General features: G+C 42.2%; 1 protein-coding gene across 1 annotated transcript; it reads right to left on the bottom strand.

The window, feature by feature from the left end:
* Positions 1 to 3,649: 3,649 nt before the first annotated feature.
* LOC109866902 (leiomodin-2) lies at positions 3,650 to 13,615 on the bottom strand. The gene is made up of 3 exons (XM_020455791.2): positions 13,158 to 13,615; positions 11,045 to 12,364; positions 3,650 to 4,665 (listed from the first exon to the last, which is right to left on the bottom strand). Exons 1-3 carry the CDS (start codon positions 13,431 to 13,433, stop codon positions 4,639 to 4,641), a joined length of 1,623 nt encoding a protein of 540 aa, XP_020311380.1. The 5' UTR covers positions 13,434 to 13,615; the 3' UTR covers positions 3,650 to 4,638.
* Positions 13,616 to 22,903: the final 9,288 nt, after the last annotated feature.

Below are 22,903 nucleotides of genomic sequence, written 5' to 3'. Positions count from 1 at the left end.
ACGCTGATTCGGTGTGCGAGTTCATTAGAAGACGTGCGTTGAAGATGTCGTTCCCATAGCAACGATTAAAACATTCCCTAACCAGAAACCGTGGATTGATGGCAGCATTCGTGTGGAACTGAAAGCGCAAACCACTGCTTTTAATCAGGGCAAGGTGTCTGGTAACATGACCGAATACAAACAGTGCAGCTATTCCCTCCGCAAGGCTATCAAACAAGCTAAGCGTCAGTACAGAGACAAAGTAGAATCTCAATTCAACGGCTCAGACACAAGAGGCATGTGGCAGTCAATCACGGACTACAGGAAGAAATCCAGCCCAGTCACGGACCAGGATGTCTTGCTCCCAGGCAGACTAAATAACATTTTTGCCCGCTTTGAGGACAATACAGTGCCACTGACACGGCCTGCAACGAAAACATGCGGTCTCTCCTTCACTGCAGTCGAGGTGAGTAAGACATTTAAACGTGTTAACCCTCGCAAGGCTGCAGGCCCAGACGGCATCCCCAGCCGCGCCCTCAGAGCATGCGCAGACCAGCTGGCCGGTGTGTTTACGGACATATTCAATCAATCCCTATACCAGTCTGCTGTTCCCACATGCTTCAAGAGGGCCACCATTGTTCCTGTCCCCAAGAAAGCTAAGGTAACTGAGCTAAACGACTACCGCCACGTAGCACTCACATCCGTCATCATGAAGTGCTTTGAGAGACTAGTCAAGGACCATATCACCTCCACCCTACCTGACACCCTAGACCCACTCCAATTTGCTTACCGCCCAAATAGGTCCACAGACGATGCAATCTCAACCACACTGCACACTGCCCTAACCCATCTGGACAAGAGGAATACCTATGTGAGAATTCTGTTCATCGACTACAGCTCGGCATTCAACACCATAGTACCCTCCAAGCTCGTCATCAAGCTCGAGACCCTGGGTCTGGACCCCGCCCTGTGCAACTGGGTACTGGACTTCCTGACGGGCCGCCCCCAGGTGGTGAGGGTAGGCAACAACATCTCCTCCCCGCTGATCCTCAACACTGGGGCCCCACAAGGGTGCGTTCTGAGCCCTCTCCTGTACTCCCTGTTCACCCACGACTGTGTGGCCACGCACGCCTCCAACTCAATCATCAAGTTTGCGGACGACACAACAGTGGTAGGCTTGATTACCAAAAACGACGAGACGGCCTACAGGGAGGAGGTGAGGGCCCTCGGAGTGTGGTGTCAGGAAAATAACCTCACACTCAACGTCAACAAAACTAAGGAGATGATTGTGGACTTCAGGAAACAGCAGAGGGAACACCCCCCTATCCACATCGATGGAACAGTAGTGGAGAGGGTAGCAAGTTTTAAGTTCCTCGGCATACACATCACAGACAAACTGAATTGGTCCACTCACACAGACAGCATCGTGAAGAAGGCGCAGCAGCGCCTCTTCAACCTCAGGAGGCTGAAGAAATTCGGCTTGTCAACAAAAGCACTCACAAACTTCTACAGATGCACAATCGAGAGCATCCTGGCGGGCTGTATCACCGCCTGGTACGGCAACTGCTCCGCCCTCAACCGTAAGGCTCTCCAGAGGGTAGTGAGGTCTGCACAACGCATCACCGGGGGCAAACTACCTGCACTCCAGGACACCTACACCACCCGATGTTACAGGAAGGCCATAAAGATCATCAAGGACATCAACCACCCGAGCCACTGCCTGTTCACCCCGCTATCATCCAGAAGGCGAGGTCAGTACAGGTGCATCAAAGCTGGGACAGAGAGACTGAAAAACAGCTTCTATCTCAAGGCCATCAGACTGTTAAACAGCCACCACTAACATTGAGTGGCTGCTGCCAAAACACTGACAATGACACTGACTCAACTCCAGCCACTTTAATAATGGGAATTGATCGGAAATGATGTAAATATATCACTAGCCACTTTAAACAATGCTACCTTATATAATGTTACTTACCCTACATTATTAATCTCATATGCATACGTATATACTGTACTCTATATCATCGACTGCATCCTTATGTAATACATGTATCACTAGCCACTTTAACTATGCCACTTTGTTTACATACTCATCTCATATGTATATACTGTACTCGATATCATCTATTGTATCTTGCCTATGCTGCTCTGTACCATCACTCATTCATATATCCTTATGTACATATTCTTTATCCCCTTACACTGTGTATAAGACAGTAGTTTTGGAATTGTTAGTTAGATTACTTGTTGGTTATTACTGCATTGTCGGAACTAGAAGCACAAGCATTTCGCTACACTCGCATTAACATCTGCTAACCATGTGTATGTGACAAATAAAATTTGATTTGATTTGATTTGAAGAGTTAAGAAAATATTTACCAAACTAAAGTAAAAATGTATCAAAAGTCATAATGAAATAATAACGAGGCTCAGGGTACTCAGGGGTACCGGTACCAAGTCAATGTACAGGTTAGTCGAGGTAATTTGTACATGCCTGTCACCTCCCTGACCAAGTCCCTTCTCCCGCAGTTGTTCAGTTTGGCTGGGCGGTCAACTCTAGGAAGAGTCTTGGTGGTTGCAAACTTCTTTCATTTCAGAATGATGGAGGCCACTGTGTTTTTGAGAACTCCAATGCTGTAGAAATGTTCTGGTATCCTTCCCCAGATCTGTGCCTCGACACAATCCTGTCTCGGCGCTCTACGGACAATTCCTTCGACCTCATGGCTTGGTTTTTGCTCTGACATGCACTGTGGGAACTTTTATATAGACAGGTTTGTGCCTTTCCAAATCATGTCCAATCAATTCAATTTACCAGAGGTACACTCCAATCAAGTTTTAAAAACATCTCAAGGATTATCCATAGGAACAGGATGCACCAGAGCTCAATTTCAAATCTCATAGCAAAGGGTCTGAATAATTATGTAAATATGGTATCTGTTTTTTATTTTTAATACATTTGCAAAAATGTCTAAAAACATGTTTTCGCTTTGTCATTATTGGGTATTATGTGTAGATTGATGAAAAAAATGTAACAATGTGGAAAAAGTGAAGGATCTGAATATTTTCAGAAGGCAATGTATCTCATTAATTTAGTTATATTTGAATTATTATGATCCTTCCAATTTATATTAAAATCACCCAAGATAAATACATCTCTTTTACTATTTGTGGCCTGGTAAAACCCTGTGCATAAGTCATACAGATAGCACACCTTAGAGCTAGGTGGTCTATACACACATCCTACCAATATGGCTGCCTGGTGAGGCAGATGTACTTGAGCCCATAGTGCCTCTATCTGACATACATTAAGGTCATCCCTTCTCTTAAAAGGTATATGATTCTGAATGTACAGTGCTATACTCGCACCATTCCTATTCCTGTCTCTTCTCAGTAGACTATGTCCATGAATTTTAATTTGCCCATCATTTACAGATGCATCAAAATGTGTTTCGGTCAAAGCTAAAATATGAATATTATATACAGTGGGGCAAAAAACTATTTAGTCAGCCACCAACTGTGCAAGTTCTCCCACTTAAAAAGATGAGAGAGGCCTGTAATTTTCATCATAGGTACACTTCAACTATGATAGACAAAATGAGAAAAAAAATCCAGAAAATCACATTGTAGGATTTTAAATTTATTTATTTGCAAATTATGGTGGAAAAAAAGTATTTTACAGGCCTCTCTCATCTTTTTAAGTGGGAGAACTTGCACAATTTGTACAAGGTAAATATAGAACAGTAAAATCTAATTTTTGTATTATGTATGACAATAGTTGTTCAACCCAGATGGCTTCCCTAAACTGAATTACTTTGCTTGAGTGAAGTTGTACAGAGTGACAATACCTTATTTTAAGCATTTGTTCCAATTCTTCCTGTGGTGCGTCTGACATGTCACTGTCATAACCTGTCAGTAACACTATAACGCTATTCCTCACTTTGTCTTTCCCTCCATTCCCAGCCCTATGAATCTTGTTTAAATGACATTTTCCACATTTAAATTGACATTTTTATGTCATTTCATTGAAAAGGCTTTTGAATATATGACACACTACAATTATAAGGATTTTCTCAAAATTAACTTTAAGGAATTGGGAACAATTCCAAGAGACACATGAAGCTGCAAGGTGGGATTAAAGGTGATTTAGTTACAGATAGCATTAATGTGTTCTAATTTTGTTCCAAGTCATTTTAATCCTGGCTAGGATGGGAGAAGGCTTATCTTTTGGATCTTCCCTAAGCCTACATTTAACCAGTTTGTAGTTAAGATTTCTGTGATGACTCAATGGGTATAAATCATTAATTGAAATGACTATTGAACAGCAGTAATATTATGGATTGTTAATCTATAAATTGCGACCCGTTCATAATATGCAATCAAGTCCAGTGTTGTATTTTTCACTACGTGACAGGTAGTAATATAAAATATTTACATAACACTAACAAAATCATATGTATAATGTGTCAACAGTTTTCCAAGCAGAAAGTTTCATGGTAATACATAAACAAATTATATTTTAATATACTTGTATTTATATATGTAGCATTTGTGGTACAAATGGTTCATGTTTTTTTTATGAGTACAGAATGAAGTGGGTGCAGTATTTGTGGAGAACAGCTCTTGATCAGGTTGGATATAACCTCTCCTACCACAACGTTAACATAGATCCGGCTGGAGAGTCACCTGCAAGGAGAAAGAGTGTGTCAGTCAGTGTCAACACATGTCCTACTGCCACAAACCATCGGACCATCTATGCAATAAGTGGATAAGTAGATGGGTATTTCAGGACCAATGGACCTCGAGAGAGAGACCAAGTGATCAGGAGAGAGAGCAAAACAGTTGGCGTGGTGAGAGAAATAGCTTGGTAACATTAAGTTGTTTGTAAGCAGTGATGATTTTGATGGGGGTTGCAATTGAGTTCCAACTACCTTACCAGTTATTCATAACAAAATAATAACAAACCCTATTTGTATTAGTATCATTACCTGAACTAAAATATTAACGCAACATGTAAAGTGTTGATCCCATGTTTCCTGAGCTGAAATAAAATAACACAGAAATTTTCCAATATGCACAAAAGGCGTATTTCTCTCAAATGTAGTGCACAGAGTTGTTTATATCTCTGTAAGTGAGCATTTCTCATTTGCCAAGATAATCCATCCACCTAAAAGGTGTGGCATATCTAGTAGCTGATTAAATAGCGTGATCATTACACTGGTGCACATTGTGCTGTGGACAATAAAATGCCACTCTCAAATGTGCAGTTTTGTCACACAACACAATGCCACAGAGGTCTCAGGTTTTGAAGGAGCGTGCAATTGGTGACTGCAGGAATGTTCACCAGAGCTGTTGTCAGATAATTTAATGTTAATTTCTCTACCATAAGCAGTCTCCCCTCCCAACGTCGTTTTAGAGAATTTGGCAGTACGTCCAACTGGCCTCACAACCACAGACTGTGTAACCACTCCAGCCCAGGACCTCCACATCCGGCTTCTTCACCTGCAGAATCGTCTGAGACCAGCGACCTGGACAGCTGATGAAAATGTGGGTTTGACAACTGAAGAATTTCTGCACAGACTGTGTGCTCGTTGTCCTCACCAGGGTGTTGACCTGACTACAGTTCGGCATCGTAACCGACTTCAGTGGGAAAATACTCATCTTCGATGGCCACTGGCACCTTGGAGAAGTGTGCTCTTCACAGATCAATCCTGGTTTCAACTGTACCGGGCAGACAGCGTGTATGGCATTGTGTGGGCGAGCTCTTTGCTGATGTCAACGTTGTGAACAGAGTGCCCCAGTGTTGGTAGTGGGGTTATGGTATGGGCAAACATAAGCTACAGACAACAAACACAATTGCATTTTAGCGATTGCAATTTGAAGCCAATTGTCGTGCAATTCATCTGTCGTCATCTCCTCATGTTTGTTTCAGCATAATAATGCATGGCCCTCTGTCGCAATTCCTGGAAGGATCTGTACACAATTCCTGGAAGTTGAAAATGTCCCAGTTCTTCCATGGCCTGCGTACACAACAGACATCGCCCATTGAGAATGTTTGGGATGTTCTGGATCGATGTGTATGCAGGCGTGTTCCAGTTCCCGCAAATATCCAGCAACTTTGCACAGCCAGAGGAGTGGCAGCCTGATCAACTTTATGCGAAGGACATGTGTCCTGCTGCTTGAGGCAAATGGTAGTCACACCAGATACTGACTGCTTTTCTGATCCATGGCTCTACCTTTTTTAAAGATTTCTGTGACCAACAGATGCATATCTGTATTCCCAGTCATGTGAAATCCATAGATTAGGGCCTAATTCCTTTATTTCAATTGACTGATTTCCTTATATGAACTGTAACAGTAACAGTAAAGTTGTGAAATTCTTGCATGTTGCATTTATATTTTTGCTCAGTGTGTGTGTGTGTGTGTTTGTGTGTGTGTGTATGTACAGTTGAAGTCGGAAGTTTACATACACTTAGGTTGGAGTTATTAAAACTTGTTTTTCAACCACTCCACAAATGTATTGTTAGACAAACTATTGTTTTGGCAAGTCGGTTAGGACATCTACTTTGTGCATGACACAAGTCATTTTTCCAACAATTGTTTACAGACAGATTATTTCATTTATAATTCACTGTATCACAATTCCAGTGGGTCAGAAGTTTACATACACTAAATTGACTGTGCCTTTAAACAGCTTGGAAAATTCCAGAAAATGTCGTCATGACTTTAGAAGCTTCTGATGGGCTAATTGATATCATTTGAGTCAATTGGAGGTATACCTTTGGATGTATTTGAAGTCCTACCTTCAAACTCAGTGCCTCTTTGCTTGACATCATGGGAAATCAAAAGAATTCAGCCAAGACCTCAGAAAAACAATTGTAGACCTCCCCAAGTCTGGTTCATCCTTGGGAGCAATTTCCAAACGCCTGAAGGTAGCACGTTCATCTGTATAAACAATAGTACGCAATTGTACCGCTCAGGAAGGAGACGCATTCTGTCTCCTAAAGATGAACGTACTTTGGTGCGAAAAGTGCAAATCAATCCCAGAACAACAGCAAAGGACCTTGTGAAGATGCTGGAGGAAACAGGTACAAAAGTATCTATATCCATTTAATGACTCCAACCTAAGTGTATGTAAACTTCTGACTTCAACTGTATACTTCAACTCAGCAAAAAAATAAATGTCCCTTTTTCAGGACCCTGTCTTTCAAAGATAATTCGTAAAAATCCAAATACCTTTACAGGTCTTCATTGTAAAGAGTTTAAACACTTTCCAATGCTTTTTCAATGACCTATAAACAAGTAATGAACATGCACCTGTGGAATTGTCGTTAAGACACTAACAGCTTAGACGGTAGGCAATTAAGGTCACAGTTATGAAAAATTAGGACACTGAAGAGGCCTTTCTGCTGACTCTGAAAAACAGCAAAAGAAAGATGCCCAAGGGCTCTGCTCATCTGCGTGAATGTGCCATAGGCATGCTGCAAGGAGGCACGAGGAATGCAGTTGTGGCCAGGGCAATAAATTGCAATGTCAGTACTGTGAGACGCCTAAGACAGCACTACAGGGAAACAGGACAGACAGCTGATCGTCCTCACAGTGGCAGACCACGTGTAACAACACCTGCACAGGATCACACCTGTGGGACAGGTACAGGATGACAACAACTGCCCGAGTGCTCATACTGTCCGCGAGAGGCTGGACTGAGGGCTTGTAGACCTGTTGTAAGGCAGGTCCTCACCAGACATCACCGGCAACAGCACCGCCTATGGGCACAACCCCACCGTCGCTGAACCAGACAGGACTGGCAAAAAGTGCTCTTCACTGACGAGTTGCGGTTTTGTCTCACCAGGGGTGATGGTTGGATTTGCGTTTATCGTCAAAGGAATCAGCGTTACACCGAGGCCTGTACTCTGGAGCGGGATCGATTTGGAGGTGGAGGGTCCGTCATGGTCTGGGGCGGTGTGTCACAGCAACATCGGACTGGGCTTGTTGTCATTGCAGGCCATCTCAATGCTGTGCGTTACAGGGAAGACATCTTCCTCCCTCACTTCCTGCAGGCTCATCCTGACATGACCCTCCAGCATGACAAAGCCACCAGCCATACTGCTCGTTCTGTGCTTGATTTCCTGCAAGACAGGAATGTCAGTGTTCTGCCATGGTCAGCGAAGAGCCTAGATCTCAATGGGACCTGTTAAATCGAAGGGTGAGGGCTCGGGCCATTCCCCCCAGAAATGTCCGGGAACTTGCAGGTGCCTTGGTGGAAGAGTGGGGTAACATCTCACAGCAAGAACGGGGAAATCTGGTGCAGTCCATGAGGAGGAGTTGCACTGCAGTACTTAATGCAGCTGGTGGCCACACCAGATACTGACTGTTACTTTTGATTTTGACCCCCCCCTCCCTTTGTTCAGGGACACATTATTCCATTTCTGGTAGTCACATGTCTGCGGAACTTGTTCTGTTTATGTCTCAGTTGTCTCAGTTGACAAATCTTGATATTTTCATACAAATATTTACACATGTTAAATTTGCTGAAAATTAACGCTGTTGACAGTAAGAGGATTTACATTTTTTGGCTGAGTTTATATGCTGTGTGTGTGTGTATGTATATACTGTGTATATACAGTACCAGTCAAAAGTTTGGACACGTGTACTCATTCAAGGGTTTTTCTTTATTTGTACCATTCATTCATTGTATAATAATAGTGAAGACATCAAAACTATGAAATAACATGTGTGTGGAATCATGTAATAACCAAAAAAAAGTGTTCGAAATACATTTGAGATTCTTCAAAAGTAGCCACCCTTTGCCTTGACAGCTTTGCACAGTCTTGGCATTCTCTCAACCAGCTTCATGAGGTTGTCGCCTGGAATGCATTTCAAATAACAGGTGTGCCTTAAAAGTACATTTTTGGAATTTATTTCCTTCTTAATGCATTTAAGCCAATCAGTTGTGGTGTGACACGGTAGGGGTGGTATACAGAAGATAGCCCTATTTGGTAAATAAATTATTAAATTAACAGGTGTACCTGGTTCAAAGTTAATTTGTCGAATTCCTTTCCTTCGTAATGCGTTTGTGACAAGTTAGGGGTGGTATATAGAAGATTTGGTAAAAGACCAAGTACATATTATGGCAAGAACAGCTCAAATAACAAAGAAACTACAGTCCATCATTACTTTAAGGCATGAAGGTCTGTCAATCCTGCAATTTCAAGAACTTTGAACATTTCTTCAAGTGCAGTAGCAAAAACCATTAAGCGCTGTGATGAAACTGGCTCTCATGAGGACCGCCACAGGAAAGGAATACCCAGAGTTACCTTTGCTGAAGAAGATAAGTTAGAGTTAGAGTTACCAGACTCAGAAATTCTTGCCCAAATAAATGCATCACAGAGTTCAAGTAACAGACACATCTCACCATCAACTGTTCAGAGGAGACTGCGTGAATCAAGCCTTCATGGTCGAATTGCTGCAAAGAATCCACTACTAAAGGACACCAATAAGAAGAAGAGACTTGCTTAGGCCAAGAAACATGAGCAATGGACATTAGACTGGTGGAAATCTGTCCTTTGGTCTGATGTGTCCAAATTTGACATTTTTGGTTCCAACTGTCATGTCTGTGAGATGCAGACTAGGTGAACGAATTATATCTTCTGTGAAACATGGAGGAGGAGGTCTGATGGTGTGGGGGTGCTTTGCTGGAGACACGGTCTGTGATTTGTCTGTGATTTATTTAGAATTCAAGGCACTCTTAACTGGCATGGCTACCACAGCATTCTGCAGCGATACGCCATCCCATCTGGTTTGGGCTTAGGGGGACTATCATTTTGTTTTTCAACAGAACAATGACCCAACACACCTCCAGGCTGTGTAAGGGCTATTTGACCAAGAAGGAGAATGATTGAGTGCTGCATCAGATGACCTGACCTCCACAATCACCCGTAATTGAGATGATTTGGGATGAGTTGGACGGCAGAGTGAAGGATAAACAGCCAACAAGTGCTCAGCATATGTGGGAACTCTTTCAAGACTGTTGGAAAAGCATTCCAGGTGAAGCTGGTTGACCGACTGCCAAGAGTGTGCAAAGCTGTCATCAAGGCAAAGGGTGGCTACTTTGAATAATCTAAAATCTATAATATATTTTGATTTGTTTAACACGTTTTTGGTTACTACATGATTCCATATGTGTTATTTCATAGTTTTGATGTCTTCACTATTATTCTACAATGTAGAAAATTGTAAGAAAAACCCTTGAATGAGTAGGTGTCTAAACATTTGACTGGTATTGTATGTAGGTATACCATCCATTCACAAAAATACTTTTCTCCAAGCAAAACAGCAATTCTACACATTTTTCTAAGGGGTTAAGAGAAAAATGTATGGTTGTATAGCTAATGTCATGCTATTCTACATATTTTGCCATGAGGCTGAGAGAAAATGTTGCTGTTATAATGCTAATTTCTTGCAATTCTACACATTTTGACATGGAGCAGATAGACACATTTTCAGTTTTATAGCTAATCTCATGCTATTCTATGAATTTTGCTATTTGGCTGAGAGAAGATTTTGCCGTTTTTAAGCTATTTTCCTGTAATTCTAAACATACCTTTCTTTACTCTAAGGGGTCATGGACTTTATCACTTTTTTATCACTTTTTTATTCTGGTCAGATAATTTATCTATTTTCTCTTCTTGTCAACCATATTGTTCAACTGACAGCCTCATGGTGATCCATGCTGTAGATTGTTTGGTCTGTTGGCACACTGTCATCCTGTGCACATCAGTGCTCCAAGCCATTAGTCTTATCGAGTTCAGCTATTTATAACTGTATTAAGTGGGAGGAATTCACAGGGTTATGAAGGCTGTCATCTAATGATAGCACTGTTTCCACAAAGGCTGTGTAATGACTTTTGGAAGAGTGTTTCAGTTTTATTTGTAGCATCATATGCGTACAACTGAGTTTTGCTCATGTCTACTGAAAGTCCTTTTTTGAGCAATGATTTATGTGCTAATAAAAATAATTCTGTCACTGGTTCATGATAGGATGTTTGTGCGTCTGTCATACTTACACTTTTGAGTGATCTAATGCTGCTACCACGAATGGCCGCCATCAGATCATCACGGGTTGAGCTCAGAGGTGCTGGTGGCTGGGGTGGGTTGTCTTTCTTCTTTCGTGAAGAAGGCTTCAAGGCATTCTTCAGCTCCTTGAGAATGTCAGAGCTGCACTTCTTATTGGCCCCATTTTTGACCCTCTTGGATTTGGGTTTCTTTTGGCCTGATTGACCCTTTGTACTCCCTTCATGTTGTTTGATCGTCTCTGCAATCTTCCTGGTTGGTGTATTCCTCTCAGACTGAAGGCCAGTGAGTGGGGGAGGTGGAGGAGGGATGTTATTTGGGGTCTGGTCATTCCTCGCATGTCTTGGAGAGAACCAGGGTGGTTTGTTTGAAGGAGGCGATACAGAAACTAGGCCTGTTGTCCCGGCATCAGCCTTGGGCTGGACTGTTGCTTCTGGATGGCCTTTCTCCCTCTGTTGTTGCAGCCGTCTCTGCCTCTGTCGGTCCTGGTTGCGGGTCAGAATACTGGTGGCGGTCATCCTGGGGCCTGGCAGATCAAACTGGTAGCCCAGCTTGAGGAGGGTGCTGTTGTCCCTCAGGAGGCGAACCATCTCCATCTCAACCTGCCCCCCGCAGATGTGCCTCTGGTTGTGGAAGCGCAGCTCCACCAGAGTACTGTTTTGTTGGAGCGATGCCAACAGCGCCAAGATTCCCCGGCCAGACACAAAGTTGGACTCAATGTTGAGGTTGGTGATGGAGCAGTTTTCTCTGAGCATCTTGGAGACGGCAAAGGCAACCCGGTCATTGGCTCGGGTGTTAGAAAGGCTTAAAACACGTACGTGTGTGTTGGCGCTCAGTGCTTCGGAGATACGCAGCAAGGTCTCCTGAGAGATGTCTTCGATGTTGTTGAAGTTGAGCTCGCTCATCGTTGGGTCATCGCGAAGGATCCGTTCAAGTGCCTCGTCAATCACGATAGGGTTCCCACAAGGTCTCTCTGGAGTCACATTTAGGTTTTGGTCAGTCATTGTTGTTCTCAAGTCTCCCCTTTCAGAACAATTCTCTAGGTTTCTTGACAGGTGGTCAACAGCGTTCTGCCCATGTCTACCAGAAGTTGGTAAAGGCTCCTGTTTGCATTTGTCCTTCTTTTCCTCTTCATTTTCAGCCTCAATTGAATCATTCTCATCCTCATCCTCACCTGCCTCGTCTTCGCTCCCTTCCCTTCTATTTTGGCGTTCCTCTTCCTCATCACAGTCCTCAGACTCTGTGCTGTTACTGTCACTCTCTGTCACACATTCCTCTTCGCTCTTATCAGTCTGTCCTTCCTCCATTCTATCCTGTATTTTTTAACAGGGTGGAAAATTAGGTTGAGACCTAACATTCTCCAGTTACTGTCTCTTAATGAGGAATACCTCCAGAACTCTCTGAGCACACATAATCATTAAAGTTGGATTTTCAGAGACAATGTATTTTTTGATTGTTTTCCACTAACTTACACTAAATAACACAGTAGGCAATGAACACAGTCTTCATATTGTTTTAACTCTTACACAACAATAAATGTTTGGCACACTTGCATATATACTTCAACCTTTCCCTTAACCTCTGGCATTTCTTATAATCTTCAATCATTCTTATTTAAAATATTGAATCTCAAATTATTGTGATTTCTATCATTGGCAAAAAATAAAAACATCTTCATCTGTCTTTATCTTTTATTTTCAGATAGGCTGGTGCCAAAAGGGAATTTATCTGTACAATTATACTGTAATGCAGAATATAAGTAATCGGCCATTTCAATCAGCGAGACACTGAATTCCAAAGATGTCCCTGCTATTTCACAATTAGAAATGAAATAAATAAACCTTTTCAAGTTAAAATATTTAAGTTTGATTGAAATAAATTGTATTTTTTTCATCACCGAAATAGGAAAAATGTTGTTAAGGAGTCAGACATAACAACCTAATTTCAGATTGTTTTGTTCTGCCAATATTTTTTGAGATGCCTGAAATTGATCTTGTTGCATCTGGAAGCCCTCTGAAGTTAAGGCATCTATATAATAATAATAATAATATATATATATATTTGTTTTCTCTGGTTTAAGCCTTGAAATACCATCCCTTTTCTTACATGTTCAGGGGATGATTCAGATCTGTCATCCTCTAGCAGTTTGCGTGTCTCGTCCTCCCAGTATTTCAGCAGTGCCTCTCTGGAGAAGGTGCCTGTGGGGGTCTTGGCGGTCTGGTCTTTCTGCCTCAGCCCAATAGGTACGTTGTCATCCGGGTCCATATCCGCCAGCTCCCTCTCCAGCTCCTGAAGCTCCTCAAATGACAAGCCAGCCAACACCTCATCTTCATCCATTGATTCATACTTCTTCAGCTCCTTTCGGTACCCAAAGGTACTCATGATGGACTTGTCAGAAACGCTTGGATCTTAGCGAGGATCTTTTTCAACTGAATCTCCGCACACTCTCTTAAAGTTACTGGGTAATGGTAAAGGCGTGTGGCCAGGGATGCTGTGGATGTAGGGAATCTGAGAGGAAGACTGATGGCGAAAGAGAGACTCTGTTTGTCTAATCTTCCCAGCTGCCATAAGACCCTTAAAGGGAGGGAAATGTGTAAAGTGTCTGCCAATGATGTTCTTTTTTTAGGGTGTGGGGGATCAACCAGATAGGTTTACAGGAGCAATGTGAGGCCACTTAGTTGCTCTGAAGAGACCTATCACCATAGCTCGTACCCAGGGAGAAAAAAATAGACCAACAAAGCCTGAGGGAGACATCAAAGATGAACGTGAATGGTGTTACATAATGTGTCAGAACATGCAGATTCAGAGATCATTCAGAGATCCTCATTGAACTTCTGGAGAGAGTTTGCTGCACTAAAAGTAAAGGGGCTGAATAATTTTGCACGCCCAATTTTTCAGTTTTTGATTTGTTAAAAAAGTTTGAAATATCCAATAAATGTCGTTCCACTTCATGATTGTGTCCCACTTGTTGTTGATTCTTCACAAAAAAATACAGTTTTATATCTTTATGTTTGAAGCCTGAAATGTGGCAAAATGTGGCAAAGTTCAAGGGGGCCGAATACTTTCGCAAGGCACTGTAGTGGCTCTCTAAGCAGCTGATGGGTCAATTCTTAAATTGCGGTTGCATTTGCATTCCTCACTTTTGCAACCATGAAAAACAGTTTATCAATTTTTAAACTTAATGCAAGTCCTTTACACCGCAAAACTTTATTGTTCATACATTGTTTAAGCAAATTGGCTTGTCCAAGTAGCATTGTAGTGACATGTTTTGTGAATTTATAGTTATCTATTCTTTTGAATGTCACTAGAAAGTAAACAAATGTGTTTAATATTTTGTATAGCGCAATAAAAACAAAGATGAGTCTGAGCATGCCTGGCAGGATTGGTCCAACAAAGCTAAAGACCCCAGATGGGAGAGTATAATATACAACGATTTTCTCAAAGCTGACGTTGACGACATCGTACTTAGCCAGTGGGAATTCGCTGGAGTACCCCCACCCAGGTTGTGGTAACCCATGGGCGGGGGGGGGGGGGGGGTGTTACACACTCGGACGATCAGAGAGGGGGCAAATTATTGTGGCCCTGGCAGCACAGATTAATCAAATGGACTGACTGCACAGAGGTACCTGGGAAGAAGTGTCACAACGGGGGACCAGCGTGTGTGTTTGTTGGGGGGAAGGAGGGTATCTGAGTTCCATCAGCTGGGACTAGACATTGTTTAATCAAATCTTACCATTCCTCCTCAATTTGGCATGCCTTCTCAAAATAGCTACGATGGTATACACATTTCACAGGTCAACTCTCGAGTTGGCCTCAGGGATGGAACAATTGTTGAAGGTGTGTGTGTGTGTGTGTGTGTGTGTGTGTGTGTGTGTGTGTGTGTGTGTGTGTGTGTGTGTGTGTGTGTGTGTGAGCGCGCAGGGGGGGTTATAGGCGGGGGGGTTATAGGTTGGTTATAGGTTGGTCCATGGGTGGAAGGGGAGAGAGGTGTAGAGGTGTTTGTGTGGGTGGGTTATTAAAATACTTTATTTTATTTTATATATATAGTACAACCGAGGTAAAAGCGCTGGAAATGCTGTTGGCTTCTAATCTGTTTTGTTCTGTAGGTGGCACCTTGTGCTCTTTTCAAGGGGTGAGGCCAATCTCTTAAAGGCCCTAGGATCCATGTGTACAGTGGTGGTCTGCCAGTCACCTAGACGACAACCCAACTTGGGATGGGAGGAGGTTTTAACGGGTGAAAAATTGGAGGACAATTGGAGGTTTACTCAGTCATAGTTACAGTATGCTTAACAGTGCAGATATCATGGTACGCTATATGGGCATTCAGTCATCTTGGTACTTTTTAATGGTAAGTTTACAAACATATTATTGTCAGTATAATTGAAACGTGTATCTCATTATGGTAAGTGGTGAAATAAGTATTAGCTAGTTAATAATTGTAATGGCTAAGTAGATGATAAGAAAAGACGATTGGTCTTTACCTGGCTAATAGAGAAAGAATATAATATCTATTGTTTACAGGAAAATCATTCTACATCTTTAGATTAAGTTGTGTGTAAAAGGGACTGGGAGAGGGGGATGATATACTTCTCTCATGGTCAAAGAAACTCAAAAGGGGTGATGATATTAATTCAAAAAGAATTCAAAAAGAATGTCTAAATGTGCTAAATGTCCAAACAGCTCGGCATCTTTTTAAATATGCTAATGGCTGTTAACAGATTTGGCTCATTAATCTATACAGTCCAAATAATGATGATCCACACTTCTTTGAAATATATATAATATTTTATCTCGCTTACAGGCAATACACAACTCTAATATTAAGTACCTCAATGTTCTGTAAAGGAAATCACACTATAAACTATCCCCCTCATGCACTTAAATCACAAATATTATGGACATATTAGAACTAGTGGTTATATCGAGGCTCAAATATCCTGACCTAGTGAGATATACAGTACATGGAGGAGGCTCAATCAAGCTAGTCGTCTTGAATACTTTCTTATGTAATTCTCGCTGCTACCAAAAGTTCAGAAAGTGTTCAAAGGGGACAGAATGTGGTCAGACCATCAAATAATTGACATTACTCTTACAGCATTTCCACATGGCTGAGGATATTGGAAATGTAATCAAAGCCTACTGGATTACAACTTGTTTTTAACCAAGACACTATCATTTATAACTGACTTTTTCCTACATAACAGATCCCCTTTCAAATGTGCTTTCAGAGGCCATGCGATTCAGTACTCATCTTTAAAACAAAAAAACATTTTGGTCAAGAGTTCATATTAACAAAGGAAATAGAAGAACTAGCCGTTCAGATGGATAGCAATAAAAACTGGACCATAGAGGCACAGAATATGTTTGATGAAAAACAAAAATAACTGGAGGAACTTATTCAAGAAAGATCAAGTGTAATATATTATAAAAATAAAGACAACTGGATGAAATATGGGGGAAAATGCACCAAATTATTTTTAAATCTTCAACATAGTCATCCATGATTCACCAAACAATATATTTAAAGAGGAAGCAAAATAAACTCCATGACCAAAAGTATGTGGACACCTGCTCATCGAACATCTCATTCCAAAATCATGGGCATTAATATGGAGTTAGTCCCTTTTTTTGCTGCTATAATACCAACCACTCTTCTGGGAAGGCTTTCCACTAGATGTTGGAACATTGTTGCGGGGACTTGCTTCCATTCAGCCATGAGCATTAGTGAGGTCGGACACCGATGTTGGGCAATTAGGCCTGGCTCGCAGTCGGTGTTCTAATTCATCCCAAAGGTGTTTGATGGAGTTGAGGTCAGGGCTCTGTGCAGGCCAGTCAAGTTCTTCCTCACCGATCTCAACAAACCATTTCTGTATGGACTTAGCTTTGTGCACAGGGGCATTGTCTTACTGAATCAGGAAAAGGCCTTCCCTAAATAGTTGCCACAAAGTATGAAGCACAGAATTGTCTAGAATGTCATTGTATACTGTCATGCTAAGATTTTCCTGCACTGGAACTAAGGGGCCTGAACCATGAAAAACAGCCCAAGACCATTATTCTTCCTCCCCCAATCTTTACAATTGGCACTATGCATTCGGGCAGATAGCATTCTCCAGGCATTAGCCAAACCCGGATTTGTCTGTCAGACTGCCAGAAGGTGAAGAAAGATTCATCACTCCAGAGAATGCTTTCCCACAGTAGCAGAGTCCAACAGCAGCGAGCTTTACACTACTCCAGTCCACGATTTGCATTGTGCATGGTGATCTTAGGCTTGTGTGCGGCTGCTTGGCCATGGAAACCCATTTCATGAAGCTCCCGACGAACAGTTCTTGTGCTGACGTTGCTTCCAGAGGCAGTTTGGAACTCGGTAGTGAGTGTTGCAACCGAGGACAGACTATTTTTACGCACTACGCGCTTCAGTAGCTGGCGGTCCCATTCTGTGAGCTTGTGTGGCCTACCACTTCATCTGTTGTTGCTCCTAGATGTTTCCACTTCATAATAACAGTACTTACAGTTGACCGGGGCAGCTCTAGTGGGGCAGAAATTTGATGAACTGACTTGTTGGACAGGTGGCATCCTATGACAATGACTTCAAAAGCCAGTCAATTGATGGATAATATAATATTAGCTGAATGGTGGTATTAAAAAATATACTTTAACTAATGTACAATGTACCATGTCCGTAAAATGTATATAGTATGTATAAACTGGAAATAGAAGTCTTGTTGTCAATTAGTTTACTCTGATTGGGGGGGGGGGGGGTGGTCGGGTTAGGGGAAAATAATAAAGGAAAATATATTCTGATCAAAAATATAAACACAACATGCACATTTTTTTAAACAATTTTACTGAGACACAGTTCATATAAGAAAATCCGGCGACTGAAATAAATTCATGACTGGGCAGTGGGGGAGTCAGCCCCAGCCAATCTGAATGTGTTTTTTCACACAAATGGGATTTATTACAGACAGAAATACTCCTCAATTTCATCAGCTGTCCAGGTGGCTGGTCTCAGACAATCCCTCAGGTGAAGAACTTAGATGTAACAAGCCAGCCCGGGACCTCCACACGTGATCTGCGGTTGTGAGGCTGGTTGGACATATTGCCAAATTCTCAAAAATGACCTAGAGAAATTAACATTAAATTCTCTGGCAACGATTCTGGTGAGCATTTCTACAGTCAGCATGCCAATTGCATTCTCCCTCAAACTTGAGACGTCTGTGGTATTGTGTTGTGTGACAAAACTGCACATTTTAGAGATGCACTTGGGTAATTATCATGCTGTTTAATCAGCTTCTTGATACATTTGAATCAAATGTAAAAGGACATTAAGCAGTAAATATTGTAATATGATATAATGATCTAATATCTATGGCAGGTACTACCCAAACAAGACCCGACAATGTCCAATTTTGAGTAGATTGACCATGAACAGTTCAAGGTCCCATATTCCCCCAGGACATTTCCATGGGTTCCGCAAAAATAGTGAGCTTTGTTGTATAGCATAAATGCTAATGTTGCACTCTAGTGGAAGATTACAACATATTGGGTGGACAGTGAAACATCTAAGAAACTCTCAGGAAGACAATTGACTGAAGTATGCTACCTCCTCTGGCTCCTGTCCATATAAAATCATGTCTGGTGTTAACATGGTATAATTCTTTCACATGGAAGTCAGAGGTCTGCCGGTCAGGTTAGAGTGCATGTTTGTTGTTTGCACTCCAGGCAATATATGGTTATAATTAGAGTTGACCTGCTTTCACTATCTGTCACTTAAGGAATGCAGGTCATCTGTCACTTAAGGAATGCAGGTCATTCCACTTCACTCCTGAAGTGTTGTGATGTTCCATGCAGCAATCAACTGGAGTCAGTAATCAGCATTAACCTCAATGTTTTGATAATCAAAATATTTAATTAGATAGCCAACATCTAGACAGGTGTTATTTTCAGTACTAACAATATAATATAAGTTGTTTTAAAAACAGCAACATAGGATGAGCCTTCTTGCCATGCATTGAATTCACTATAAAAGCAAAGACGAACAGTAAAATGAAAATAAATAAATGATTGAAAAACGACTTTGCAAAATGAATGTATACTTTTAAGACGAGTTTATGAATACAGAGGATTGTTTTCATAGTTAAGTGGTCTCTTTCTAACTAAAATAAACATACATATTCTTATTCTGGATCCAATTAAATGCCATCATTTACTATAAGAACCATCATCCCTCCTTCCTTATGTGAACTATTTCATTTCATATCACCTTAACCATGAAACACAAGACATTCACTTGTCCATACATATCATTTTGCCATGCAAATCATGTTCTTTGGAGAATAGGTATTCCTTCAGTCTATTCCTTCAGTTCCTAGAGTTTCCAAGATGGCGCTGCAGTTGGATGTGTTTCAGTCTTTGTCTAGTCTTATCTCGTGTAAATAGCCAGTCTTTTTCAGATATATCTTAATCTCACTATCTACGAACTAAATATACTTTCCTGCAACCCATCTCACCCAATGCGGTAGGGATCTGCTATTTTTATTCCTTATAACTGGAACTTCCATCAGGAGCTAGCCAGATAACTAGCTACTAGTCTTTGTTAGCCACGGCTAGTGGTCCTCGCTTTTTTCCCCCTTTCTGGTGTTAACATGGTATAATTCTTTCACATGGAAGTCAGAGGTCTGCCGGTCAGGTTAGAGTGCATGTTTGTTGTTTGCACTCCAGGCAATATATGGTTAGAATTAGAGTTGACCTGCTTTCACTATCTGTCACTTAAGGAATGCAGGTCATCTGTCACTTCTGGATCCAATTAAATGCCATCATTTACTATAAGAACCATCATCCCTCCTTCCTATTTCATTTCATATCACCCTAACCATGAAACACAACAGACATTCACTTGTCCATACATATCATTTTGCCATGCAAATCATGTTCTTTGGAGAATAGGTATTCCTTCAGTCTATTCCTTCAGTTCCTAGAGTTTCCAAGATGGCGCTGCAGTTGGATGTGTTTCAGTCTTTGTCTTATCTCGTGTAAATAGCCAGTCTTTTTCAGATATATCTTAATCTCACTTTCTATCTACGAACTAAATATACTTTCCTGCAACCCATCTCACCCAATGCGGTAGGGATCTGCTATTTTTATTCCTTATAACTGGAACTTCCATCAGGAGCTAGCCAGATAACTAGCTACTAGTCTTTGTTAGCCACGGCTAGTGGTCCTCGCTTTTTTCCCCCGTCATTAGCAAGCCTCGGACAATCACCTGCTAGTCTGCACAGCGCGATATCAACTCAGAGCATATTGTACTGCTTCTCTCTACCATATCACCGGATTCCTGCCATTCTGGATCATTACTCCGGATCATCGCAGCTAGCTATCTGCAAAGGAGTGGCTACTGTTAGCTAATGCCTCTGTCCCGAAGCAAGCACCAGCTAGCCTCGAGCTAGGCCCTTATACCAGCTAATTCTAGGGCTACAATACATCCTTGGCCAATTGGCCTGGATCCTTTATTGTCGACACAGAGCCCCGTCGATCCATCACGACTGGACTGCCGACATGATCGCCCGATGTGGTCTCAACAGGCTATTTTGTTACGATGTCGGCGAAGAACCAGCTACTAGCTCCGACCCGCTAGCTTTCAGAACGCTGTGTCCCCTGCTCGCCTAAGCGTAGTAGTGATTAGAAAACATCCTGACTCACCTACTGCTGTTTTTTGACCCCATGGTCACTCGGCTACACAGCTGATGCCCCCTGGACTGTTTCAATAACACGGTACCTCATTTTGTTTACCTGTCGGCACAAGCCTCGAACTCAGGTCCTGTCCTAACAGACCCGCTCTGCCCATTCATCGCCATTTACCCGTTGCTGACTCAGCTCTCCTGATCAACACCTGTGATTGCTTTATGCCTCTCTCTAATGTCAATATGCCTACTTGTCTGCTGTCTTGGCTAGTTTTTACTGTTTTATTTCACAGTAGAGCCTTCAGTCCCGCTCAAAATGCTAGAGCTCTTTCGTCCCACCCCACACACATGCAGAGACCTCACTTGGTGAAACCTCTCTCATCGTCACTCAATGCCTAGGTTTACCTCCGCTCTACTCACATCCTACTATATCCTTGTCTGTACATTATGCCTTGAATATATTCTACCATGCCCAGAAATCTGCTCCTTTTATTCTCTGTCCCCAATGCACTAGACAACCACTCCTCCTCTGTTCCTCTGGTTATGTAGAAGTTAACCCTGGCCCTGTATCCCTTAGTTCCACTCCTATTCCCCAGGCGCTATCATTTGTTGACTTCTGTAACCGCAAAAGCCTTGGTTTCATGCATGTTAACATCGGATGTCTCCGCCCTAAATTTGTTTTATTCACTGCTTTAGCACACTCTGCCAATCCTGATGTCCTAGCCGTGTCTGAATCCTTTTTTAGGAAGGCCACCAAAAATGCAGAAATGTTAATCCCCACAACTGCAATATTTTCGGGCAAGAAAAAAACTGTCAAAGGGGGTGGAGTTGCAATCTACTACAGAGTTATGTCATGCTATCCAGGTATGTACCCAAACAGTTCGAGCTTCTACTTTAAAAATCCACCTCTCCAGAAATAAGTCTCTCACTGTTGCCGCCTGCTATCGACCACCCTCAGCCCCCAGCTGTGCCCTGGACACCATATGTGAACTGATTGCCCCCCATCTATCTTCAGAGCTCGTGCTGCTAGGCGACCTAAACTGGAACATGCTTAACACCCCAGCCATCTAAGATAGATGCCCTCAATCTCACACAATTATCATGGAACCCACCAGGTACAACCGTAAATCTGTAAACACGGGCACCCTCATAGATATCATCCTGACCAACCTGCCCTCTAAATACACCTCTGCTGTCTTCAACCAGGACCTCAGCGATCACTGCCCCATTGCCTGCATCCGTAAGGGGTCCACGGTCAAACCACCCCTCATCACTGTCAAACTCACCCTAAAACACTTCGGCGAGCAGGCCTTTCAAATCGACCTGGCCCGGGTATACTGGAAGGATATTGACCTCATTCCGTCAGTAGAGGATGCCTGGTTATTCTTTAAAAATGCTTTCCTCACCATCTTAAATAAGCATGCCCCATTCAAATAATGTTGAACTAAGAACAAATATAGCATTTGGTTCACTCCAGACCTGACTGCCCTTGACCAGCACAAAAAAAATCCTGTGGCGGCCTGCATTAGCATCAAATAGCCCCCATGATATGCAACTTTTCAGGAAAGTTAGGAACCAATATACACAGGCAGTTAGGAAAGCAAAGGCTAGCTTTTTGAAACAAAAATGTGCATCCTGTAGCGCAAACTCCAAAAAGTTCTGGGACACTGTAAAGTCCATAGAGAATAAGAGCACCTCCTCCCAGCTGCCCACTGCACGGCGGCTAGAGAACACTTACCACCGATAAATCTACGATAATCAAACATTTCAATAAGCATTTTCTACGGCTGGCCATGCTTTCCACCTGGCTACCCCTAACCCAGTCAACAGCTCTGCACCCCCCACAGCAACTTGCCCAAGCCTCCCATTTCTCCTTCACCCAAATCCAGATAGCTGATGTTCTGAAAGAGCTACAAAATCTGGACCCTACAAATCAGCCGGGCTAGACAATCTGGACCCTCTCTAAAATGATCTGCTGCAATTGCTGCAACCGTTATTACTAACCTGTTCAACCTCTTTCATGTCATCTGAGATCCCTAAAGATTGGAAAACTGCCGCAGTCATCCCCCGCTTCAAAGTGGGTGACACTCTAGACCCAAACTGTTACAGACCTACAGTATATCTATCCTACTCTGCCTTTCTAAAGTCTCTGGAAGCAAAGTTAACAAAAAC

The sequence above is a fragment of the Oncorhynchus kisutch genome, linkage group LG22 (genome assembly GCF_002021735.2).
Source record: "Oncorhynchus kisutch isolate 150728-3 linkage group LG22, Okis_V2, whole genome shotgun sequence".
Lineage (NCBI taxonomy): Eukaryota > Metazoa > Chordata > Actinopteri > Salmoniformes > Salmonidae > Oncorhynchus > Oncorhynchus kisutch.
The sequence above is the reverse complement of the archived record's forward strand: the minus strand, read 5'-3'. Positions and strand labels throughout refer to the sequence as shown.